Consider the following 25,159-nt stretch of genomic DNA (forward strand, 5'->3'; position numbering starts at 1 on the left):
TTTCTCTACAGAGTGTGCGTGTTGCGCGCTCCCTGATGCCATATCTTGTCTTCGGCGCTACACAGATTTCAGTTCATCAACACCAGTGCTGGCCTTGTTCTAGATCCAATTTCGTAAAAGGGTGACATTGATGGCGGAGTACTACGCTAAACTCCATGCGTTTGCCAGGCATGTGTATCATCTATTATTGTACTATGTACCTCTCTAGAGGATCTTCAGACTGAAATTTATGTAGTCGGGGACGTGAGGCCATCTAAGTGGTCAATTGACAAGGGGCATTTTGCGCACGCATCATCCATTTAAATGGTTCTGGAGATTAGACCCTTTAGATCGTCTGCTTAGAATGGTCGAAGCTGCCAAGTTGGTCCACCTCTGGACCCGCTTCCAATCCAGTTCCTTAGTTCGTTGTCCAACAGACAACAGCTGGCAACCTACAAACAGTGTCACCGGTTGCCTGGTTGGTAGATCTCAATATTTAAGCTAGTTGCCACAGCGGATTTCTCTCGGATAGTTTGCGAACTCAGCGATGACTGTAAGCAACGAATGCCGAATAGCTTGGCTGCTCTCCCCGGGAAATCCTTCTTGCAGGCTTGCAAGCCAAGACGGTCACAGATACTCCGTATCTAGGGTCCAGTTTGCAGCTAACATCCCGAAGGTGGGCGATAATGAGCCGAATGGATTCCTAGAGGCTTGGCCGAACGCAAGCCGTTGATCGAATTCGGTTGACAGTGGTCAATTGGTGACTCTTGCATATGCTTGCTGTGCAGGAGGCATCTGCATCCTGCCCGGTTGGCGGACTGTCATACGTATGCACGCACCTGTAGAGTTAATTAAAGGGCCGATCGTACCATCGTGGCGCTGCGTACCTCTCTAGTCTGGTTTGACTGTGCCGCCGGCCTTTGTCGATCAACAAACGAATGAAAATCATTCGGATATGATACTTATGCGCAACATGGCTCACAGACTCAGGCACCGTCAGACTCAGGGAATAGTCTACCAGATGAAGAAAAGAATGGATAAAATGCAGTAATAGATAGCGATTACCGCGTAATGGATAAGAAAAAGACACAGGCTGTCAGCGTAGTGGTTCAGTGATAATCTGGGTTTGGGAGAGCGCCCCTCCGCAGTCCGCAGTCCGCAGTCCCCCCACCAAGATAATAAGCTGGTCCTCCCCTTAAATCTCCAGCTGCCCTCCCCCGTCGGGCTTTCCCCTGCTTCTTTCTGCTCTTCTGCTTGCTTTTAATTCATCCCATCTCTTTCTTTCTGCGACTGTCATCTTTTGTAGTCTGTTTATTCTTATCCCGGTCAATTGAATCTCTGTCGTCGCCATAATGTCTGCTGGTTCAGTTCTTGTTACGGGGTAAGTAACAGCCAAAATAGCTCACCTTGTCCCCCCACTATCGACAAGTCCAGATTGCTGACTCCGTACCACTGCGTCTATCCACAGTGGCACTGGCTACATTGGCTCCTTCACCACCCTCGCTTTGCTCGAGGCTGGCTACAAGGTCGTCGTTACCGACAACCTGTACAACTCCTCTGTGGAAGCTCTGAATCGGATCGAGTTGATCTGCGGCAAGAAGGCCGAGTTCGTTCAGCTGGATGTAACCGATGAGGCTGGCTTCGACAAGGTCTTCGAGGCCCACCCCGACATTGACAGTGTCATTCACTTTGCTGCTCTGAAGGTATTATCTTCTGTTTCTCTCTGAAAGTGTATTGCGATCAATTGCTCACGCATAGTTGTCTATTTCAGGCCGTTGGCGAGTCCGGCGAAAGACCATTGGACTACTACATGGTCAACGTCTACGGCACTATCTGCCTGCTTCGCTCCATGGTCCGTCACAATGTTACCAACATTGTCTTCTCCAGCTCTGCCACCGTCTACGGTGATGCCACCCGCTTCCCCAACATGATCCCCATTCCCGAGGAGTGCCCTCTGGGCCCCACCAACCCCTACGGAAACACCAAGTTCGCCGTTGAGACCGCCATCACCGATGTGATCAACGCTCAGCGCAACAATGCCACCAAGGCCGGCAAGGCGGATGAGGCCGAGAAGTGGAACGCTGCCCTCCTTCGCTACTTCAACCCCGCTGGTGCTCACCCCAGTGGCATCATGGGTGAGGACCCTCAGGGTGTCCCCTACAACCTGCTCCCTCTTCTTGCTCAGGTTGCTACCGGCAAGCGTGAGAAGCTGCTCGTTTTTGGTGACGGTATGTGTTCACACAATTTCGACATCAAGGCAGTGAAGGACTAGTGGACTATGCTAACGCAAGCTTAGACTATGCCTCTCACGACGGAACCGCTATCCGTGACTACATCCACATTCTCGATCTCGCCGATGGCCACCTCAAGGCCCTCAACTACCTGCGTGCCAACAACCCCGGCGTCCGCGCCTGGAACTTGGGTACCGGCAAGGGCAGCACCGTCTACGAGATGATCCGCGCCTTCTCCGCTGCTGTTGGCCGCGATCTTCCTTATGAGGTTGCCCCCCGCCGCGCTGGTGACGTTCTCAACCTCACCTCCAACCCTACTCGCGCCAACAAGGAGCTTGGCTGGAAGGCCCAGCGTACCCTCGAGCAGGCCTGCGAGGACCTCTGGCGCTGGACTAAGAACAACCCCCAGGGCTACCGTCAACAGCCCCCGCCGAGCTGCTGGAACAGCTTAAGAAGTAAATAATCATTGCGAATGAAAATAAGGGTCTAAAAGGTTCTCTGCGAGCGAGAAAGACTGGAAAAGTGCACGAGCGCATTGGCTTAGACTTATGAGGTATTGTAGACTGAAAGATACGAATTTCCTTTTCTTGGTGACATCTATATTATATCCCTTCGATTTAGGTACATATTGCAGAAATAATTGGATGTGTTGCCTTAATCTTTCTTTTCTTCTACTCCTGTACACATGCAAAAACCAGAATTGCAAGGTAATTCTATACACGTTGCTCTAACTGAGGGGTTTCAACATAATCTATTGATCTGCTTTACGGCTCCTTCTGGACCCAGAGGTCTGCTCCTTTGCGGCGCCAGCTCCCGACGTTGATGAGCCCTTTGTATTTTCCTGCTTTGCGCTCTTGTCCTTGTCAGTGACCTTCTCCTTCGGCTTAGTCTGGGCACGCTTGAGTGCACCCTCCTTCTCCTTCGCTTCAATTTGCTTTTCGCTGAATTCCCAAAGTTTCTTCGCGAGCTCCTCATCCTTGATATCGTTTCGGGAGAAATCAACCTCCCGACATTCCTTCACCATCCACCCGCCGGCGCCACGGCCATACCGTGCCTCCATGGCGGCATATAAGATGCTCTGCGCACCTTGCTGAGGAGACTTGAGGACAAGCCACCACAGTGGCCAGGTGAGAAGGTAGATAAGCAGACCCCAGAGCGAGCCACCCGTCAGCCAGCGACGGGTTCCCGGAGTTCGACTGAGGCCCGGGTCAACGACGATAACGCGGGTACCGTTCGGCTGTTTGTCCGGACGTTGATATGCGTTGAGGTGTTTCTGAAAGGTGGTTGCGAAAATCATCAGAGCGAGTTTGCTCAGGCCGAATAGGCTGGGTTCCTTCTCCGCGGATGCCTTCTTCTGTGTCTTTCCGTTCTTCTTGGCCGCTGTTCGCCCTGCCGGCTTAGAACCGCTGGACGCTGCCTCTAATTGCTTCATGTCGAGTTTCGCGCCAATGTAGCTCGAGCATGTGGTGAAAATGACCCGCACGTCTCGGTGAGCGGGCTGCGCCTTGAGCGCGGGACTCAGAATGCTAAGCAGGTGGAAGTTACCCAGGTAATTGACCTGCCACTCCTCATTCAAGCCATCCTTTGTCTGTTGTCCCCGGCTGGAGGCAGGCAAGGCGGTGCTAGCGCACAAGATGACCATGTCGAGTCTTCGGGGGGATAATTGTCGATCCATTTGGTCGCAAAGGTCCGGATGGAATGTAAGGAGGAGAGGTCGACTTGTTCAGCGAAGATGAGTTGATTGCCAGTTGACTTGCGCAGGTCTTCGATGTAATCGATCAGGAAGATGTCGGAGGGGAGTGGTGGGTGAGGAGGATGATCTGGGCGCCGCGTAATGCAAGCTCATGGGCGACGCTGGCGCCAATGCCTGATGTCCCTCCCTAGAGCATTGTAACCGTTAATATACTTGATGGGGCCAGAGCGATCATGGTAAATTTACAGTAATCATGACAATTTTCGAGTGCATCACCCGCTCTGAGCCATTCCGAGCTCCCCCAAAATAGTACTTGAGGGCGGCGACGAGTAGCACCCATGGCGCGATCTTGAGAACTGTGTAGGCATATGGAATCGAATCTATACCCTCCCGAATCCCCTGAACAATAATGGGGATAGGCATTGTGTAACCCAGTAATAAATGAGCGAATGGAAAATAAAAACCAACAAAAATGAATGAGTGAAAGAGTGAACAGGTTCAGGAATGCAATCCCGCTGAAACACTAAAAACAGCGGCCGGAGCTGCGTCAGAAGTCAGATAGTGGCCGATCTCCCGCCACCACCACCATCAACATCTTAGATCACCAGCATTTCCCCCTCACGAGTCACAACAGCGTTGCAATGACACCAAGCTCCTGACAAAGTATGTCCCACAACGACGATGAGGATTACTTCCTTCCGCTGGAAGACCAGCGCATCTTCGGTGCCGGAATCCGTCGCAAGCGCGTGCAGTTCGTCCGCTCCTCGGAACATGAACTAAACACCACAACCTCGACAACCACAACCGCCACCACAACACCATCCACAACCTCCGGCTTAAGTCCAGCAGACAAATACCTGTCGATCGTCCTACCGAAAGAAAAATCACCCCGACCAACGACAGAACCCGCCGCGCGCAACGAAACAGCTTCCGCGCCGCCCTCGCCCTCCGCCGTACCCGCTCCGGTCCAACTATGCGAGGTGTGCAATCTCCCGCTTGACGGGGAAACAGAAAGTACAGATGAGAAAGGGTTTGCCCGGCCACACGAAGCATCGCTCGCGCATCAGCTGTGCCTATCTCACTCGCATCCACCGTCTCATCTCGACCGCACCCGTCATGGACTCCGGTATTTGTCCGCTTATGGTTGGGATCCGGATAGCAGATTGGGTCTTGGGGCTCCTGGGCGTGAGGGGATCAGGGAACCCCTCAAGGGGAGACTGAAGGTTGATACTGTGGGGCTGGGGGCTGAGACTGAGCCGAGTGCGAAGGGGAAGAAAAGGGTGACTGGTGGTGCTGCTGCTCCGTCCAAGGTGCAGAGGTTGAATGCGAAGCAGGTGCGGAAGGGGCATTTTGATGCGAAGAGGAGAGGGGAGAAGTTGCGGGAGATGTTCTATCAGAATGATGATGTGCAACGGTACCTGAGTGGTGGTGCATAGGGTGGTTTGGGATACGCGATGGCACTGGGGGTCTGGCCTTCTTTCTTTTTATGCGGATAGAATTTTTACTACGTGATACCCGATTGATGATTAGAATTAGCGCAGATAGTACATTACATGGCTGCTTACTTTATAAAGCATTATCATACAAGTCAGCTGAAGACGAAGATCAAGGTATGTTCATTCAGCGCCAGAAACACAGTATGAGATGGTATCACAGCAGCGCTAAATGGGATGGAAAGGAATGGCAATCGCAGTTATCAGGTCTTTCAGGGAAAGCACCTGAAAAACATTCTACCGGAAGAAGTGCAATCTCTTCTTTTCCTTCTCTTTCTTTTCCTTATGGGGCTTGGGGCCGGCGGACGGTGTCCCGCCGGGGCCTTCTGCGCGTTGGGTCCCAGTGACATCGCATGCATAGCGGCTGTAGGCACTGGAGGGTTGAGATTGGGGGGTGGTGCTTTCTTGGCTGCCGGTTGTTGTTGCACCGGTGCAGGCGGAGGAGGATCTTTCTCAAACAGATGAGCAGGTGCTGTGGGTTTCGGCCGTTCTGCAGGGATGTCTAGGCGTCTTCGGTCGGCACTCAGATCGCTGACTTGCCGTAAAAACAAGCTTGGCGTTAGCATGTGGGATGTGGCCAAATATACGTCTTTCCCAAACATTTGCGATGCTTCATAGCAGGCGCGCGACTCCCCATACGTAGCTCCGCCAGCCATAAACAAAACGATTCGCTGCCGTGGCTGCTCGGCAGAACCGCGGGTCCTCGCCCACGTTGGTTTGGCGCTGCGCAGAGACGCTTGCGCCATAGCATCCTGCTGTGCCATACCATCCGCTGTGGTATGAGGTCGGGTGAAGGGGAAGAGTGTAGGATCCAGTGTGCCCCGAACCTGTTCTTCTAGCAGTAATTTGACATTCAGCTCATATCGAGAAAGGCTGGCTTCGTCCATCTCGGTGGCAGCCGGAGGTTTCCTAGGGAATAACGGCTGAACAGGCTGCTTTTCGTCCTTCAGTGGCTTCTCTACCCTGATTCCAAGTAGATCCAGATTGGAAATGACTTCTCCGTCCTGTGGTGTTAGTTGGGCGTGTGCGATGAGCTTCCGGATGTCGCCTGCCAAGACACCTCCCCTGTACATGATGTAGAGGAGCAAGAGTCTCAGTCTGTCCGGACGCACAACCGCATCGTCATCGAGGAGCTGAACAAGCTGTGCAGCCAGGTTCTTTGCCTTCTTATAGTTTTCGTCTAGACCAGTCGCAAGGCATTGCTCGACTGAACTGACTTCCAAGAGCTTATGGTCTTGGAAGAATTTCATGCACTCTTCTGCCATATTAAGATGAAGTGTGTATGCATCCCGACCTTTCTGGAACTCCGTTAAGCCTGCGAGCATGTCCTTGATCGTGTTCACGTTGGCCTTGTCATTACTATAGTAGTGGTCAGCACATCCCAATTCCTTCCGGCTCATCTCGAGGGCAATGAATCATAGACAAAGCCATAAGTCAGGAAGAAATTCAGACGTCACCTACTCTTCGGCGAATTGAGGATGGGCCTCCCTGAATTTCGCAAAGTCTCGACCCAGCTTCTCCAGCACATCTTTCATGTGTTGATGCCGATATTCAACCCAAACATTGTCCTCTTCATTGATCTCCATGTCCTTTTTCTCCCCGCCGCCACTGCCAGTGTTGATAACAGTGGTGTAGGTGACCTTATCCCCGTCTTTGATGGGTAGCAAATCATGCACCATTGATTGGTAGGTAAATTCATGGATAAGGGGGGCAACCATATCCATGGAGCGGTCTGCCAGCAAAAGAACACCGCGAGGCCTCGGCGAAGGAGGAGGAAAGTCTCTCTGAGATTGAGCGAACTGGTCCAATTCATTCTGAATGAATCGAGCGAGGTGGGAACACAAGACGCTAGCTTCGTGGGTAGGGGTTCTAGGCCGGTAGTATCGGATTATCGGGTACTCTCCTAAACTCACACACAGTGATACAACCTCGACAGAAGTCAGTATAATGCTCAGAAAGATTCATAATGTCGAGTCACCTTCTGTGCTAGATCTTGCAAGTGTCCTCGAATCAGGTGATTGCAGCCAGGGTGGAACAGAACGGGAAAGCTCCAGGGATCTCGAAAGGTGACCAGACGCGATTCTCTTGGAAAGAAGTCTATGTTCATGACCCGGAAATCGGCAATCTGCTCGCGCGCCATCTGAGACCTGTCCAGCCTGGCGCGCTGCTGTGGATCGAGGACTGCATCCAATGTCAGATTACACTGTCGAGTCTCCGATCCGAACGAATGACTGACCTGATGTCCAGACCAACCATGCTCGCCTGTATCTTTTCCGCTCAAAATCGGCCATTAGGCAGTCGACGATGTGTGTTTGAGGTGACAGGATGTACAGCGCATCCATGTCGGGATTGGATGGTCGCCTATGCTCGATCTGCTCGACATCTTGAGGAAAGGACTATTAGCCGATGCGCTTTTGTGTTGAAGCGCGGTGAGAGGCTTACTGGTGACATTGAGGTTGAGAATATCGTCATCATTGGTCGCATTGTATATCAATTTCCTACTCGTCTCGTCCACAACCAAGACTTTCCACTGTAAGCGGCAACCGTCAGCTCCGTCATACATCCCAGTATACTGTAGAGAGGGGCTAATCGCACTTCATTGCCTCCGGCATGACGGATCGTGTTAAGGATAACTGGAATAGCAAACAGTCAGTAACAAAAAGACACATACTTGGCCTTAATGACATAGATTATGAAACTGACCATCGCGTTGGATGTTTATAATTGAAGTGCTCATCCTGGCTGGCTGGCAGCCTTAGCTGTGCAGTCAGGCTGGCGATTGCCGGCTCTAGGCGTAGTAATTGCAGCTTACAGCGACAATCTGGATTGTCAGGAGGGAAATAAAACAAGTGACAACCAAAGGAGGAACAATAGAAGCCAAAGTCAAATGAATTAATCAAAAGCGAAGCCTATCTTTCTGAAACGTATCAGTTGACTTCAGGAACCCCCTCAGTGTCCCCACTATCCGTCATCGCTCTAAAGCGGCAAGGTTGGATTGCTGGTGGATGGAATGAAACCCGCGGTGGATCGCCGATGCGGTGTGGCGGTGGGTTCTTGCGACTGGAGTTTTGGACAGTATCAAATTATTATCTTCTCGATAAGCCATCCGATAAAAAAGGGTGTTGTTACAAATATTCTCATAGTTTGCTTGGGATCAGTGCTACCATACCCTTATCTCATAACCCATTGAAGATATTTTGGCAACTGTTCTTCCAAATTCGACTCCCATATGTACGATCCGCGACAATTCAGGTGCGACGCTACCTAGCTTCTCAGCGAGTCCCTGAACTTTGATTTCGAACAACTTCTGTCGCCTCGCATATCTTTCGAGCTGCTCAAGGAATGCAGTCATGGACCAGCAAAGGCAGCCGCTGCCTTTTCTGTGCCTTGCGGCCTGTATTTTGTCCCGTGCAGCGATCTTTCTCGACGAGCCCCATATTGGAGAAGGCAAGAAAGTCTCAGAAAGCTAAGCAAGAAAAAGCCGAGGCAGTAGAGCAATCTTTAAAGAAAAGCGTAACAGATCCTAATATATACCTTCATTTGTGCTCTTTCAAAGTTGACGAGGTTGCTGATTCCTCTGTTTGCCTTACAGTCTTCGAAAAAGAGGTCACTCGTCCGTAGACCTCTGAGTCAACCCTTTGTCATTCGCGACTTCGCCTCCATTGTCGAGTCCGAGCTAGTAGAATACAAGCAGAGCTTAAAAGAGTCATCCGATCCGGCCTTGGCAGGATGGGAAAGATTCGAGCGCTATGTGCTGAATGCTTGCAAGCTGGAAGACAAGTCGGGCCAGAAAGCTTTTGGCCCTCTACGCCATGTCAAAACCACACTTCAGAAAGCCTATCTCAGCTCCGGTATTTCGGGTCTGAGGAGTGAGCTGAGGTATCTTATGCACGCCGAAGAGATTACTGCAAAGTATTCTGCTCCCCGTCTGGAACAACAAAAGAAGGTTGCGGATTTGCGCTATCCGGCAGAATGGTACCCTCAAGCCCGAGCGCTGCAACGGACAATCCACCTGCACGTTGGCCCAACGAATTCTGGAAAGACTTATCATGCGTTACAACGGCTTCAGGCTTCCAAAAGTGGCTTCTACGCCGGGCCTCTTAGACTACTTGCGCAGGAGGTGTACCATCGATTTCGGGCGAGCGGGATCCCATGTAGCCTTGTGACTGGAGACGATGTTAAAATACCGGAGGGGCAAACTCCGACCATTGTCAGCAACACAGTTGAAATGGTCAATCTAGGACAACCGTATGACGTCGGAGTCATTGATGAGATTCAGATGCTCGCGGACCCTAAACGTGGCTGGGCGTGGACTCGTGCTGTCCTTGGTGCGCGGGCTAAGGAACTTCATCTTTGCGGCGAAACAAGAGTCGTGCCCTTGGTTCGAGAGCTTGCGGCTCTGACAGGTGACAGACTCGAGATCCATCGGTACAAACGACTAAACCCACTCAAAGTCATGGATCAGAGTATTCGAGGCGATTTGAAGAATCTTCAGAAAGGAGATTGCCTAGTTGCTTTCTCCCGCGTCGGCATCCACGCACTGAAAGCAGATATTGAGAAAGTTACAGGCAGAAGAGCGGCGATTGTATACGGGAGCTTGCCAGCAGAGATTCGTACGCAGCAGGCCAAACTCTTCAATGATCCCGACAACGATTACGATTTCCTGGTTGCGAGTGATGCTATCGGCATGGGTCTCAACTTGTAAGCACTGATTGCACACTATCATATGGGACTTTGCTGACCAAGATACAGGAGTATCAAGCGCATTATCTTCGAGACCTTAGTTAAAAGAGTCCCAGGAGGTTTAGTGAGGCTGTCAGTCCCCGAGATCAAGCAAATTGGAGGTCGGGCTGGCCGTTATCGCCCGGCTGCGCAGCAAGATAAGAAAGATACCAACGATGCTGAGTCGAATATTGGCTTGGTGACAGCCCTAGAAGAAGTCGATTTGCCATATATTCGCGAGGCAATGGAGACTGAGCCACCACCGCTCACCGCTGCCGGCATTTTCCCTCCCGATCCTGTCTTCCAAAAGTTTTCCGCCTATTTCCCGCGGGATGTTCCTTTTGAGTACCTTATCAAGCGTCTGCTGGAAGTCTGTGAAGTAAATCCTCTGTTTTTCCTGTGTGATCCTCGCGGTCAACTCGATAATGCGGAAGTTATAGACAGTGTGGTTGGCCTGCCTATAGAAGATCAAGTGACTTTTATGGCTGCGCCCATGTACACTCGGGACAGGAAATCACGCAGCGTTGCTTGCGCGTTCGCCGAATGTGTTGCAGAGCATTCCGGTGGCGGACTGCTGGATATCCCTGACTTGAATCTGGAAATCCTTGAGAAACCGGTGTCTGGAAACAAGGACTATCTGCATGAGCTAGAAGGCCTACATAGATCGGTCATCTTATATTCTTGGCTAAGCTACCGATTTGGGGTATATTCACGGATCGCACCCTCGCAGCTCATGTCAAGGAGATGGTGGAAGAGAGAATGGTCAGGGCCCTTACTGAATTCTCCGCCAACAAGAAACTGAGGAAAGATGCATCACTTCGTCGACAAATCGCTTTGCAGAAACAGATCGCCGAGCAGAAACGGGTCCTCGCTGAAGCGAACATTGAAGGATTCGAAGACGGAGGGGACGGAGAACGCGTCCCAGTTGATGTCTCTGCGGAGGACGGTTCTCTGGAGCATGAGGGTCAAGAGAGTTATGATCCATTTGGAGACGGCCAGGAAGGGGACACAATCTCTGTTGATGTATCTGCTGAAGATAGTCCTCTAGAGAGAGCAGCTCCTGCTGCGCGTGGGGTTTGAAGGACCCATTCATCATTCATGGATAGGCACACTCAGGCGACTTCGGTCGCTGCGGTTGACCTAGATGGCATATACGGAAGCATGTACGACAGGCTTGAGGTCTCAACTATGCATTAGACTTAATATACATTATCATTTCTATATAGAACCCAAATATGAGCGCCGTCCATTATCCCAGCTATATATATTTCCGAGGAGAGCTAGACCTTTCCGGTGCTGCATTCAAATAATCTGAAAAGCAGCTGACGTATAGCAAATCTCCATATTCATACACTACTTATATATTTAGGTCTCTTAATCGCATGCATAGAGGGCTACGAGAGTAGGATGTAAACAGAGAGTCTCCAGTGGTATTGTGGTTCTCAGTTGCCAATAATCGCTGTGGGCTTATCTTATCGGTGGCGAGAATGCCGAACACGCCACAACGATTTTCCGCGACAGTGAGCTTGCTCCTTTCTTTAAATTGTCGCAGAGAACATCAAGAAGGCAGCTTTGTTGCCAGAGGGTGTCTGGCGCTCTCTCGCACGTGAGGCCCTATCAATATCATATCTCATTCATTCGATATTCCTTTTCAAAAGTTCAGCTTTCGCGTTCGGTGATTTCGCTCTCCATTGTAGGTTATGGACGACCTCGAGTCCCTGGAGCTCTTTTCGCTCGTTTCGCGAATCACGGGTGAGCTCCAGAATCACTTAGGTGTCAGTGACAAGACACTTGCTGAGTTTGTGATCGATCAGCATCTATCATGTGGTTCGTTCGACGAGTTCAAGGGGAAGTTGGAGGCGATGGGTGCGGAGTTCCCGCAGAGTCTGATGGAGAGTATCGATCGCCTGGTTCTTACGATGCACCCGAAATACAAGGGGAAGAAAGCAGACCCCACCAAGGAGAAGACAGAGGAGGATGGGGATATGGATGTTCTTGATGCTCTTGAGAAGAAGGCCCGGGTTTTCAAGGGACTTGCTGTTCCTGACAGGCAACCACAATGGAATGAAGACGACCACATTCGAAGCCAGGATGTCGATGAGCGTGACGCAAAGGCCGGAGCTATGGACGACACGTTTGCAATGCTTGAAGGACTAGCAGGAAAGGCTCGGGAAGATAAGGGTCGGTCGACACGAGAGGAGCGAACGAGCAGAAAGCGAAGCAGAAGCCCGGATTACGATGACTATGGTCGGGGCCGTAGGCGCGAAGCCAAATACCGCTCACGGTCGCGATCACGCAGCCCCGACTACAGTAAAAGAGACGACGAGGTGGACGAATTTGGTCGGTCGACGAGCAAATACGGTGCCAGGGACGACACGTATCGTAACGGGCGCAGCGAGCGACGGAGGCGCCGTGATCGCGACGAAGATGACGACTATTTCCGCAAGCCTCCTCCAGTCGAATTGGACGACCAGCCCATACTCTACAAGGTTTATGACGGACGTGTAACTGGAGTCAAAGATTTTGGTGCCTTTGTGAATCTCTTGGGGGTAAAAGGCAAAGTCGACGGTTTGGTGCATGTCTCTGCAATGCAGGAAGGGGCACGAGTTAATCATCCCTCTGACTTGGTGTCCAGGGGGCAGCCGGTCAAGGTCAAAGTCATCAGTATACAAGGCTCGCGCATTGGTCTCTCTATGAAGGAAGTGGACCAAGTCACTGGCCTCGATCTCGTCCCCAGAAGCGCCTCGCATCGGGTGCCAACATGGAGCGTCTCGAAGGTATTTCCGGCAAGGACAGATACGGAAATTTGATTTCAGAAGTGCCAGTCATAGAGGATTCAAACGGGAAGCCGATGAAAAATCGGAAACGATTGACGTCTCCTGAAAGATGGGAGATTAAACAACTCATTGCATCCGGTGCTGTTTCTGCAGCCGACTATCCTGATCTTGACGAAGAGTACCATGCCACGTTGACCGGAGAGGGTACATTCGAGGAAGAAGAAGATATTGATATTGAGGTTCGAGACGAAGAACCTCCCTTCCTGGCTGGCCAGACCAAGATGTCCCTGGAGCTTTCTCCCATCAGAGTCGTCAAGGCCCCCGACGGCTCTCTTAACCGCGCTGCAATGGCAGGTACCAACTTGGCCAAGGAACGGAGAGAACTGCGTCAGCAAGAGGCTCAAGATAAAGCTGCAGAACAAGCGGCGGAGGTTGACCTCAGCGCACAATGGCAAGATCCTATGGCTGCGCCAGACCAGCGGAAATTCGCAGCTGAGCTACGGAGCGCTCAATCTAAGCCTGACGATGCGGTGCCCGAGTGGAAAAGAGTCACTATGGGCAAGAATCAGTCCTTTGGCAAGAGAACGAATATGTCAATTAAGCAGCAGCGGGAGAGTCTCCCAGTTTTCAAATTCCGTCAACAGCTACTCGACGCTGTTCGCGATAACCAATTGTTGATTGTTGTCGGAGACACTGGGTCAGGAAAAACAACTCAAGTGACGCAGTACCTGGCTGAGGCTGGGTACGCGAACGACGGCATTATCGGATGCACACAGCCGCGACGTGTGGCGGCCATGTCTGTCGCCAAACGTGTGGCGGAGGAAGTCGGCTGCAGGCTGGGTGCAGAGGTCGGGTACACGATTCGTTTCGAAGACTGCACGAGTCCGGAAACGAAGATCAAGTACATGACCGACGGAATGCTCCAGAGAGAGGTTTTGCTCGATCCTGATCTGAAGAGATACTCTGTGATCATGTTGGACGAAGCCCACGAACGGACGATCGCCACTGACGTTCTTTTCGGGCTACTGAAGAAGACGATCAAAAGACGGCCCGACCTCAGACTCATCGTTACTTCAGCCACTCTAGATGCCGAAAAGTTCTCCGAATACTTCAACAAGTGTCCGATTTTCTCGATTCCCGGTCGTACCTACCCGGTCGAGATCATGTATTCGAAAGAGCCCGAGCCTGACTATTTGGATGCGGCTCTCATCACTGTCATGCAGATTCATTTGACAGAACCAGCTGGAGATATTCTTCTGTTTTTGACGGGACAGGAGGAGATTGACACCGCGTGTGAGATTTTGTACGAACGAATGAAAGCCTTAGGCAAGGGTGTCCCTGAGTTGATCATTCTTCCGGTCTATTCTGCCCTTCCTAGTGAGATGCAGAGCAGAATCTTCGAACCAGCACCTCCCGGCGCAAGGAAAGTGGTCATTGCGACAAACATTGCTGAAACATCTATCACGATCGATAACATCTATTATGTCATTGATCCGGGCTTCGTGAAGCAGAATGCCTACGATCCCAAACTTGGTATGGATTCTCTTGTGGTCACCCCGATTTCTCAGGCGCAAGCCAAACAACGAGCTGGCCGTGCGGGAAGAACTGGTCCAGGAAAGTGTTACCGTTTGTACACTGAAGCGGCTTATCAATCGGAAATGCTTCCAACCACAATCCCTGAAATCCAACGTCAAAACCTGTCGCATACCATTCTCATGCTCAAAGCAATGGGTATCAATGACTTGCTACACTTCGACTTCATGGACCCACCGCCGACAAATACCATGCTTACAGCTTTGGAGGAGCTTTATGCGCTTTCGGCTCTGGATGACGAAGGTCTTTTGACCAGGCTGGGTCGTAAGATGGCCGACTTCCCTATGGAGCCGGCTCTCGCCAAGGTTCTTATTGCGTCTGTAGACATGGGATGCTCAGAAGAAATGCTGAGTATTGTTGCTATGCTCTCGATCCAGTCAGTTTTCTATCGACCGAAAGAGAAGCAGCAACAAGCAGACCAAAAGAAAGCCAAATTCCACGATCCACATGGTGATCATTTGACACTGCTCAATGTCTACAACGGCTGGAAAAACTCCAAATTCAATAATGCTTGGTGTTTCGAGAACTTTATTCAGGCACGCCAAATACGTCGCGCACAAGATGTACGCCAGCAGCTACTGGGCATCATGGAGCGATATCACCATAAGATCGTCTCATGCGGTAGGGACACTAAGAAAGTGCGGCAGGCGTTGTGTACTGGATTCTTCCGGAATGCAGCCCGGAAAGATCCTCAAGAGGGCTACAAGACATTGGTTGAAGGAACACCGGTGTACATGCATCCCAGCTCAGCTCTGTTTGGCAAGCCGGCCGAGCATGTTATCTACCATACCCTGGTGCTTACCACGAAGGAATACATGCACTGCACTACCGCCATTGAGCCAAAATGGCTGGTCGAGGCAGCACCCACCTTCTTTAAGGTTGCGCCCACTGATCGCCTTTCGAAGCGCAAGAAGGCGGAGCGTATCCAACCCTTGCACAACCGCTTTGCAGGAGAGGATGATTGGCGTCTTTCTGCTCAACGCCGCCAGGGAAGGGGTGGTGGTGGAGGTACTTGGGGTTAAAAGTCCCATGTTTCTATACACTGCGGTTGGATATATGTCATTTTACTACCAAGAATACCCCGTTCAATTGTACTTTTGTTGCATCATTGCTGTTTGTTCCTACAAATGGGCATAGCACTTCATAGACGTACCTCCACGAATGAATTAAGATTTCAGAGTCAGGCATATCAGCATTGTAGCTTGAGGTCCTCTACGGAGTAAGCGAGGTAGACCATTCATCTGTTGCTTTGGGAAATGAGAGAGCAGCAAAAATTGTAGATACACACCGCCTTCCCTTTATGTAAAATAATTTCCACTCCATGAAGCATTCGAATTTTGGAAGTTGCTGTAGTCTGCCAATAACGAGTAATAACGAGGTTTCTCTGTTCTCTATGCATTCAAGTCTTTCCACCTACTCAAGATACGGGATGGCTCGTCCTTCAGGTCAGAAATATGTTGGTGTGAAATCAACGGACTTTTGATCACGATTCCGCAGCCGCCACCTTAGCAACCAATCAGACGCCGCAAAACTCTGATAAGATTGCTTCGAATCTTCGATTTTATTTCTTTCATTGCTGCGAAGACTGGCAAAACAACATATGAAAAATGTCGCACGTTGACCATCAGTCTCCCCGGTCAAAGAGAAGAAAGATTGGTCATGGAGATGAGACGGAAAATGTTGCGCCGATAACTTCTCATACGCAGCTTCGTTCCCTCCTGGCTTTTCAACAGAACGTTGCTGAATCCAAGCATGGTAAGTACCTAGGAACGCCGTTACTTGCTTTTAATTGTAGATTTCAGCACTCACAAGAAGCACAGGCATCAGACAATTCAAGGACTTTCTCACATCCATCGGTCAGACCGAGAAGGAGGGTGAAAAGGCTAAGAAGTTTCGAATTCTAAAGGCCTATTGTGATACGCAAATCTCTCGTAATGGGGCCGGAGATGAGGCCATCTGCTTTCCTGACCTTATTCAAACATGGAGCTTTGCGGACAGCAGCAATAACGAGTCCCTGTTGACCGTTGTCCCGTCCGTGCTGGCTATTTTTCTCAAAACGATTTCCACTCAACTAGATCTTCGAGACTTCGGTTTGGCCCTGTGCAAGCATCTGATGCACAAAGATCAGCTGAGACTCTTTAATCGTGGTCTAACTGCACTTAAGTCTAAGGAACATCTGATCTCGCCATGTCTTCGTCTTCTTACGGAGATTGTCAGTTTCGACGGCGGTGCGGTGGCCCGACATGTCTACATGGCACGGTACATCACTTTCAAACGCCTCGATGTCTTTTTGACACCGAATAAGGCCCAACTAGAGGAGGCCGACGAATCTCAAAAGTCTACATTGCGAAGAAATGCACAAAAATATCTTCTTGCAAATCTTAGAGTTCAACATGTGAATGCGAAGACCGATTTAGTCGAGCAACACAAGGTGATCAAAGCATTTCTGGAGTTTGTTAGGAAGGATCCACGAGATATTGTTCTGGAAATCATCAAATCTATCGACAGGGATATCATTCAGGATACCACTCTCACGCGAAGCGCAAAAACAAAGTTCTTTGGTCGATGGAACCTCGAGCGACTTGTAACGCTGTACGGTTACGACCGCGAATCCGAGGAGCCAAACCCGGCTGGAGTCTCCATTGCAGATGAGGTTCACAAAATCCTTATGAATATTTGTACAGATCCTGCTTTGGGCGTCTTGCTACCAGAAACAGGCTGGTACCCAAATGGAACTGACCCCGAGACCTTACCGACTGAGGATGACTTTTCCATTGAAATGGGGCTGGATTCCGCTGTGTACGTGGATAAGTACAAGGAATCAGTGCCTGTCCGCAACGGCACTCTGTCTTATCTCATTCAAGCACTTCGTCCGGATATGGACCGCCTGCAGATCGAGTTACTGGTTGCCATCTTTAAGAAAGCGCCGGAACTTGTCGCCGATTACTTTACGAAGAAGACAATGTTCATTTCTGATCCCAAACCCACGTCCTCCTGGATGGCAGAGTCTGCTCTTCTTTTTTCAATTGTCAGCCTTCCAATTCCGCCACATTGTGGTTGGAATGAAAAACTCCCTGCTATGCCTCCGCCTGTTTCGGTTGTCATCGAGAATATTCTTCCCCGTCCGCTTACCCAAAAGATCATGACTCGCTGTTTGAACCTAAACGCGGAGATTGTTACACTGTTCGCTGTTCGAATCTTGACGATCTCATTCAATAAGCTACGCGCTGCTTTGAAGATATTCAACGCCGACCACGGATCTAGCCAGCCATTTTGGGCGCAAGCTGCTGGAAAATTAGTTGCAGAGTTTTGTCGTCGGTGCCCGGTGGTTAAAGATGTTGTAGCCTTGTTCCGAAGAACGAGCAAAGAGGACTTGCAGCAACAGGAGGCCGTTAGTGAGCTTCTGGCTTGCTTCTACGAGATCGTCCCTGATGCTGCATTTGACGAGAACTTTGATGTCTCTCTTGTTCTTGTTGATATTTTGGAGCGATTAGAGAGTTCCAATCTACAAGCAGAGGATGCGGAATCACTTCTGAGTCAACTGCAAAACGACCTTAAAATCGCACAGTTGTCGGCTTCTATGCGGTGGTGGCAACAACCAGGTAAGCAGCCGCGACAACCTCCTTTCGAAGGTGCTATACTAACAGTACCCAGGATCTATGCAATATTCAGCCTTTACATCAATTCTCAAAGTGCTTATTAAAACTTCCGACAAAGACTCCTCCAAGGAAATTGAAAACTTATTGACAACAACTCTGAAAGAGAACTCAATCATACAGAGTTCCTCAGCCTTCTCGTCTCTCTTGTCTAGCTTCGATGCTACCGAGTCCGAAAGCATCCGTTATCAATTGGCATTTTTCGATAATTGCGCTTGCAGAATTGCGAAGAAGCCAGTCCATTACGATGATTTACTCTCATCTCTGACTGAAGGCGAGAACCAACCGACTAGCCTTATCGTTGCTGCTATCACCGAACAATGGCCATTTGTTGCCAAGAATGGGAATGCAGCTGCGGAACTTGCTGTATGCACGTGGATTGCCAGGGTTTTCGGTAAATTGAAACAGGCGGGGGAAGATCCAAAGACTCTGAAGGCCGCTCGAGATGGCATTTTGCAAACAATCGAGAGCAAGCAACTCAAGTCAACCCTTAAGAAAGCCCTGAAAGACACTGATGAGGCCGCCAATAAAGATGGCAGCTCACATGATGGAGTAAGTCGCTCGGAGCCCAATGGTCAGAAAGACAAAGCTGCGCAGGTAGATTTGAGGGAGATCTTCGGCACCCTGCCGACTGAAAGCAAAACTCATAATGAGCTCCACAAATGGGAGAAGGAGGAGCTCGAAATCGCGGTGGAACAGGGTCGCATCTCTGATTTGATGCTGTGCTCGTGTTCGGAACATGAGGAAATTCGGAGGCAAGCATTTGCCAACCTGAATCGATTCATGGCGAAGCTTAGGGTATGTTTCTCATGCACAAATGATGGAGTAATGACTAACAAGATATCAGGAGTCCAAATATGCGGAATGGCGATCAGTGTACATCCTTACTGGCGAGCTGCTCGAAACCGTGAGAAAAATTGGGTTCGAAAACCCCGTACCGTGGCTAGTCGGGGAATGTGCTACTTGCTGTCTCTCCGTGCTCACGAACCCAATGCACAAACTTTATGGCAAGGTCAATAAGTTTCTCCAGAAAGCACCAGCTTGGGAAGTGGAAAAGATCCCATCTTATTGGATTGACAAGATTTTGTTACATGAACCTGAGTTGGACGATGGATACTTCGAGGAAACTAGTTGGCTACTGGATCTGCTCATCAAGGGGCTTCGCACTGAGACCGTAAGCGGACTTCTCTTCTAAACAAGCATGATACCGAGACTGACTCCTACAGGATATGGATATCTACCGTCGTGCAAACGTGTTCGAGCGTGTGCTCTCCTTCTATGACTCACCTAGTGTTGGGATCTCTGCCAAAAGGAAGATTTTGCATCTCCTGTACCGGTCGACACAGGTCGGAGGCAGTACGACCTTAGTTACCAGGGCAGGCGTTGTCAGCTGGATTCAAACCCAGCTCCCGGCAGTGAATGCTAAAGAGGCTGCTACCTTTGCAGCCATGGCCGACACCTTGCGTCTAACAGCGGACCAAGACCGAGTCACCAAATGGAGTGGAGGGGCAGTGGCTCAGGTTATTGAACATATTGCTGGATAGATGTTCTTGGGTCTTCTTTCAGGAGTGCTTTGTTTGAACCTTCAGTTACATCCTCCTGAGATTGTCTTGCAGGTTGTCTCATTTGGCCACGAATTGACAGGGTCCTCTGGTGTATTGTGAGCGATGTCATATGCTCATTTCTTGAAGAAAAACAATTCACCATTCACTATTCCTGCATGTATATGTAGACACTTTACAATAATTATGCAGTTCTCTTGCTTGGCATAGTTTCGGCTTGATAAGCCTCGCTCGCATACTAGGCTGTACATCATGTAGTAAGATGGTTAAGTATCCTTTAAATAGCAAGTATAATATGGAAAACCAGATGGCTCAATTTCTTTAGCCTAGCTTTGAGGCATTTTTTGGAGTGGGGAGGTTGCACTGGTAAAGAGTGAGAGCTGAGCTGAGGCTGGTTGATATATGCTGGCCGCTTTTACCCCTTTGGGCAGTGCAGACTGGGACGAAACGTTTTGCGGCCGAACGACTTTCTCCATCCCGACCTCATCTTCTCCGCCCGTACCATCGACTGCTCTCTCTACCATTCCCCTTGACTAAAGTCTTCCGTTGAAATCGACAGTGTGACCATATTATCTGCTATTCAGATTATTCTCAGACTTACCCTGTCGAAGCAATTCCAAAACAAAACCATTCTTGTTACCCCTCATCCATTCCCAAGCACACTTTGATCCTTCACCGATTCCACCTCCGCCTGCCGCCTTGCCACTGGCAAGTGGCCTCGCTTTTCATTTGACCTTTTATTCTTCGAAACCCCTTTTCAGTCGATTGAGAACGTCTCCACTCAGCGATCTATTCTCTGCTCACAAGACTTATTCCTGTCGGCGACGCTCGTGCCTCTCGAAGGTGTGAACCAATGAGCACGCGGTAACAATCTGATCATCATATCACACACACGCACTGCCATCCTTATGGCGCGACGTTACCAGATCGATGAGCTGCTATGGCTGCGCTCATCGCCTCTGGTCACTAAGCCTACAAATCTACCACCGGTAGAAGAATGGATGGGGTAAGAATAATATGGCTCGCTTCCAGTGACCATGCTTATCTCGCTCGCTCTCATGAGACTGACGATTCTACTCATTATCAGCCCGATCCCTGACCCAACAGCGCAACGAAAACCTACGAATTCTAGAGACCCCACGAATCCAGACGAATCGACACCTAGAAGACCAAGCCTATTCGAGAATCGCCATATCTCGAGAAACTCAAATTCTGGTAAATGACGCCATTGTCCACCTTTTCGTGTGCCAAGACTAGCTAACCCGGGGCTGTTGTTGAAGAGGATATTGTTCTCGGGCCTCCCAAAACTGCTTTCGCATCTGCATCTCGCATACCCGGTAGCAAAGGCTCGATAGATTTCACGGACCGTCCCTCCCGTCAGGTCGAGCCTGATGAGGCATCAAACGAGCGCTTCAATTTGCGAGACAAGTTCTTCAAGGACAGGGAAGCCGGAGATAGAGACTTTGATCGCCGTGATGGTAAACCAACGCCGTTCAACGGTCGTCGTGGGGAAAGAGAAGAATGGAACAACGGACGGCCGCGCCGTACCTTTGGCCAAGATGATCAAGACAGAAAACCCAGACGCAATGTAGAATTCGACCGTTGGAACCGTGATCAGAGGGAGCAGAATCCCGAGCGAGTGGTGAGCGAGAAAGAAGGACAATTTACCCCTCGGAAAGATGGTACGCCGGGTCGAGCCAGACATGAAGGAAGCTGGTTTCGTAATGACAATGCCCAAGACGGACCAGAGACAGAAGACGAGAAACTTTCAGTGCGGAACAGAGATTGGCGCCGAGATAGACATGGTGCAGATCGCGATTGGAATCGGGGAGCCAAGTTTGAACAGGATCCTGAGTGGATGGACACGAATGACAGAGATGAGTCGCGTAAGGTGCATACGCAAGAAGATTTTGAGCGCTGGAAAGAGCGAATGAAGGCCGGTTCTTCGCAAGCACAAGTGGAGGAGAAGAAAGAAGCTCCCTCCGAATCGGTTGCCAGCAGACCTGCGCAGCCTGCGCAGCCCGAACAGCGACCCACGGATGGCGAAATATTCAGTAGCAACGGTGCGACTCTCCAGTCGGATTCAGCGATGGAGCGTTTCTTTGGACTCTTAGGTGATGCAAAACCCGCTCAGGAGATCATCGCACCCGCCTCCATCGAAATACCTATCAAGAAAGAGCCAGCACCGGGAAAGCCTGGAAAGTCGTCTCGATTTGCCGGGTTGTTTAGTCCGCCTCCAGGAAGCCCAGCGAAGGAATCGGAGCACCAATTTGGAACCAGATCACCAGCTCCCCAACCTTCAACCAATGATGCGGATCAGGAAGGGTTCCAGCGCATCTTACAGATGCTTGGAGGAAGCAAATCGCGCAATGCGACACCCCAAAACGACAGTGCACAGGCCCCTCGCCCAACCATGGCGCAAGTCGATTCAGCTCTGAGTGCTCTCTCTTCTCCTTCTAAGGACTCGGTGAAACGGCCGGAATACATGGCCATGCCGGATGCCCATCCTCACAGCACGGCTCCCTCAATTCACGAAAACATGCACGCACACGACTCCACTTTCAAGGACTCTCAGCCTCGCGACAGAGAGCATCTTCTTCGTTTAATGCAACAGGTCAGAGTGAGTCCGGTCGCTCCTCAACCTCACGGACTACACGGTCAACCTCAAAGTGCCGGTCCGGCGCCTGGTCTAATGAATGTGCCGGAAGTATTGTCCCGCCCGCCCGGCATCCCGACTGCTCAGAAAGGGCATAATTTCTTGGATGACCCGGCAATTGCCAACATGCAGAGACCAGATGCTGATCAGCTTCGGAGAAGACCTGCCAATGGACCGCCCATGGGTTACTTTGATGAGGTCCCATTTCCCCAAGGCGGTCATATGCCAATCACCCCAGGTGGCTCCAGGCCTCCTCAAGCGCAGGGCCATCCTGGCATGGGTATTCATCGACCACCGGGATTTGAGCATCTTCCGCCTCCAGGATGGAATGGTCCTCAGATGCCTCCGCAGCAGGGTGGCGGCCCCGGCCCCTTGGTTCCTCCTCCTGGCATTCCAACCCCAACACGAGGTGTCAACCCGAACTTCATGATGCCGCCTATGCATGGCAATGTTCCTCCTCCCAATGAACGCCAGCTTTTCCCACGCGGTGCGGGCGGCTCCCTTCCACCAGGGATGATGCCCCCACCTGGTTACGTGAACGTGCCCCCGCCATCCGGTTTCCCACCTATGCCACATAATAGTGACGCTCTTCTGGGACTTGGTCATGGTGGACATGGCCCTTTTGAGGGTAACCCCGGTCCACAAGGACCTCCTCCATCCTCCAGACATCTTTTGGACATGTTCGGCCAAGTTGGTGTCCCAGGGCAGTTCCGGTAGATGAGTATGGCGCAGACCAACCATGCCTCATGCGTGCGCAGACTGGAATTCCTGAGATGCCATGATGCCCCCTTTGCTGGAGCATTTTGAGTTGGTTTTGTTGGTTTGTCTGCAATTTCTTAGCTAACTTATGCTGTTTTTTTTCACCCCGTTTCACTCTTATGCCTCGCAAAGGGGGTATTATGGTCTCACTGGAATGGCTTTGCTCCAACGCTGCGAGGATATTGTTCCAGTATGATTTATGACGAGACGATCGTCCTCTTGACTTCAATCTCTCGAGGATTGTATGTGTCATGGCAATAGTGATCGTGATTGTGATCTACTCCTGCTAGTTAGCTTATGAATCTCGATCAACTACATGGACGGTCAACTCTATCCGAGGTGTTGTGATCTAGGAATCTGCGTAATATCTATTTGTAAGTATGAGGAGTGTCCTTGAGACTGCGTAACTCGTCGCTGTCGGTAGTATCTTCTGCCAGTTGTCGGGTCCATGGTCAAGGACAAACCACCGAGAAGAAAATGTGTAGGCAACAAGTCTCCATGCTTGAACCCGCTAAACGTCTCTCTACTATGACACTGAATCGCCTGCAATCTGTTCGTCACTCAAGCTATGAAAGAGTCACGTTGAACAAATGAATTGGTTCTGAGTCGCAGACAAAATCGATCATAGTGTGTGAAGTGCTGCGCTCTATCCCAGGGTCCGGACATCGTTACTCCACCCTCTTTTCTCTAAATCGTCTTGTCAGCCATGTTCACAAGCTCACATCCTTCCATTTCGTAAATCAGTCCGGCGTTTCGTCTTTGTCTCCTCACTGTCGAAGTAAGTACTTCAAGCAGCGTTCTGGCTCGAGGACGGGACGCTAGATCGTCCACTTCATCCACACTGATTGAATACACAAGCGCTCTGTTCTTGCATTTTAACCAGCATTTGTCTGCTCTTTACTGCTATCATGCCATGTACGGTCCAACAAAACAGTCTTCCCTCGAGTCGGGTACGTCGCAGCTGGAGATATCTTTCGATTCCTTTTCGGGCCCGCACACAGCCATCGACTAAAGCAGTCACCTCCCCTCAAGTCGCAAGTTTCCTGGCACATAGCACTCTATCATTTCTTCTTTTGTGGCCAAAATCTTGGAGAACGACGGTGTATAGTCCGCAGACGTGAAACTCACCATTGAGGATTTGTCCGGCCAACATCACTAACTTGCCATTTCTTGCAGTCGCCTACGCACACAATGATGGACGAGATAGATTTTGAGCTCTGTTTGGATGTAGATCAGGTGGTGAGTCGATACAGGCTTTTATGATATCAAGATCATGCTGCTAACAAGCAAATGACACAGACAACTGCCTTCCACCGTGAGAGGAGAAAACGTTGCCCTGTACAGAATAATATCACCAACTCCATAAACAACAACACTCCGCGGGCTGGAACATATAACGAGATTGGAGATAGCACTGCAGACGAGAGCACCATAGCCCCAATTCCACCGGCCAAGAGAGCAAGGATATCCCAATCCGAACTTCCGTACCAGACACAATCTACGAACGCAAGTCATCAGGGCACAGGGCCGCTGCTGGATTCTACTCAGCTTTTCAATCATTATACGGGCTTCTTTAACCTTGATAGCTATCAGCAAGGCCATGTCGATGCGAATGGCGTCTTGCCTGCTGTGCCTCGCCGGGCTATGAGCGAAGAGACGGACATAGACATGATGTATATGGGGAGTGAAACGGAGACAGAGGCTGAGACAGAGGCGCCTCCTGAGAGGTTCCATGGGCAGTGTCCGATTCATTCGTTCGGTACTTGGTCAAATCCGTCTTTTAGTGGAGGGCTTAGAAGCTTCTCTTCGCAGCGCAAGAATTCGCCGAGCATGTTTCCCATCTACGAGGATCCGGTGGATATGGAGATTGAGGGTGTCTTCTGCGGAGAGGATTGGCATTCTTCTCCTGACGAAGACAAAGAGAATGTTGAGAATGGCCATGAGCAAGGTAGTATTTTGCAGGAGATGGATTCGGTCTCTGTTGCGGTCTATCAACGGGGGTGATAAATTCATGAGTTGCCATGTGGAAAGGCCTTAT

The 25,159-nt window shown here is 50.4% G+C and overlaps 8 protein-coding genes across 8 annotated transcripts; 6 read left to right on the top strand and 2 right to left on the bottom strand.

The window, feature by feature from the left end:
- The first annotated feature begins 1,201 nt into the window (after window positions 1-1,201).
- Window positions 1,202-2,870, top strand: P174DRAFT_448991 (NAD-dependent epimerase/dehydratase family protein). Its single transcript, XM_024828802.1, has 4 exons — window positions 1,202-1,360; window positions 1,448-1,682; window positions 1,751-2,207; window positions 2,276-2,870. Exons 1-4 carry the CDS (start codon window positions 1,332-1,334, stop codon window positions 2,671-2,673), a joined length of 1,119 nt encoding a protein of 372 aa, XP_024685953.1. The 5' UTR covers window positions 1,202-1,331; the 3' UTR covers window positions 2,674-2,870.
- P174DRAFT_439135 (putative oxidoreductase) lies at window positions 2,860-4,566 on the bottom strand. The gene is made up of 2 exons (XM_024826720.1): window positions 4,150-4,566; window positions 2,860-3,798 (listed from the first exon to the last, which is right to left on the bottom strand). The coding sequence occupies exons 1-2, from the start codon at window positions 4,324-4,326 to the stop codon at window positions 2,962-2,964; spliced, it is 1,014 nt and encodes a 337-aa protein (XP_024685954.1). The 5' UTR covers window positions 4,327-4,566; the 3' UTR covers window positions 2,860-2,961.
- On the top strand, window positions 4,477-5,676 carry P174DRAFT_439136 (putative G-patch domain protein). Its single transcript, XM_024826721.1, has one exon. The coding sequence runs from the start codon at window positions 4,569-4,571 to the stop codon at window positions 5,337-5,339; it is 771 nt and encodes a 256-aa protein (XP_024685955.1). The 5' UTR covers window positions 4,477-4,568; the 3' UTR covers window positions 5,340-5,676.
- On the bottom strand, window positions 5,609-8,133 carry P174DRAFT_418333 (Sec1 family protein; the record flags this gene model as incomplete). Its single annotated transcript, XM_024824682.1, has 7 exons — window positions 5,609-6,755; window positions 6,858-7,324; window positions 7,375-7,577; window positions 7,633-7,779; window positions 7,839-7,926; window positions 7,992-8,029; window positions 8,100-8,133. 7 exons carry the CDS (start codon window positions 8,131-8,133, stop codon window positions 5,609-5,611), a joined length of 2,124 nt encoding a protein of 707 aa, XP_024685956.1.
- Window positions 8,134-8,481: 348 nt separating this feature from the next.
- On the top strand, window positions 8,482-11,375 carry P174DRAFT_439138 (ATP-dependent RNA helicase SUV3). The gene is made up of 4 exons (XM_024826722.1): window positions 8,482-8,909; window positions 8,989-10,097; window positions 10,149-10,785; window positions 10,809-11,375. The coding sequence occupies exons 1-4, from the start codon at window positions 8,739-8,741 to the stop codon at window positions 11,196-11,198; spliced, it is 2,307 nt and encodes a 768-aa protein (XP_024685957.1). The 5' UTR covers window positions 8,482-8,738; the 3' UTR covers window positions 11,199-11,375.
- A 4,699-nt stretch (window positions 11,376-16,074) lies between these two features.
- Window positions 16,075-19,845, top strand: P174DRAFT_510396 (NPA1/URB1 family protein). The gene is made up of 5 exons (XM_024831669.1): window positions 16,075-16,243; window positions 16,309-18,090; window positions 18,143-18,942; window positions 18,992-19,318; window positions 19,371-19,845. The coding sequence occupies exons 1-5, from the start codon at window positions 16,096-16,098 to the stop codon at window positions 19,686-19,688; spliced, it is 3,375 nt and encodes a 1,124-aa protein (XP_024685958.1). The 5' UTR covers window positions 16,075-16,095; the 3' UTR covers window positions 19,689-19,845.
- Window positions 19,846-20,614: 769 nt separating this feature from the next.
- Window positions 20,615-23,079, top strand: P174DRAFT_365466 (uncharacterized protein; the record flags this gene model as incomplete). Its single annotated transcript, XM_024822061.1, has 3 exons — window positions 20,615-20,712; window positions 20,794-20,921; window positions 20,987-23,079. 3 exons carry the CDS (start codon window positions 20,615-20,617, stop codon window positions 23,077-23,079), a joined length of 2,319 nt encoding a protein of 772 aa, XP_024685959.1.
- Window positions 23,080-24,312: 1,233 nt separating this feature from the next.
- Window positions 24,313-25,125, top strand: P174DRAFT_449000 (uncharacterized protein; the record flags this gene model as incomplete). The annotated part of the gene is made up of 2 exons (XM_024828803.1): window positions 24,313-24,360; window positions 24,421-25,125. 2 exons carry the CDS (start codon window positions 24,313-24,315, stop codon window positions 25,123-25,125), a joined length of 753 nt encoding a protein of 250 aa, XP_024685960.1.
- Between the last annotated feature and the right edge of the window lie 34 nt (window positions 25,126-25,159).

Source organism: Aspergillus novofumigatus, assembly GCF_002847465.1.
Source record: "Aspergillus novofumigatus IBT 16806 chromosome Unknown P174scaffold_2, whole genome shotgun sequence".
Taxonomy (NCBI): Eukaryota; Fungi; Ascomycota; class Eurotiomycetes; order Eurotiales; family Aspergillaceae; genus Aspergillus; species Aspergillus novofumigatus.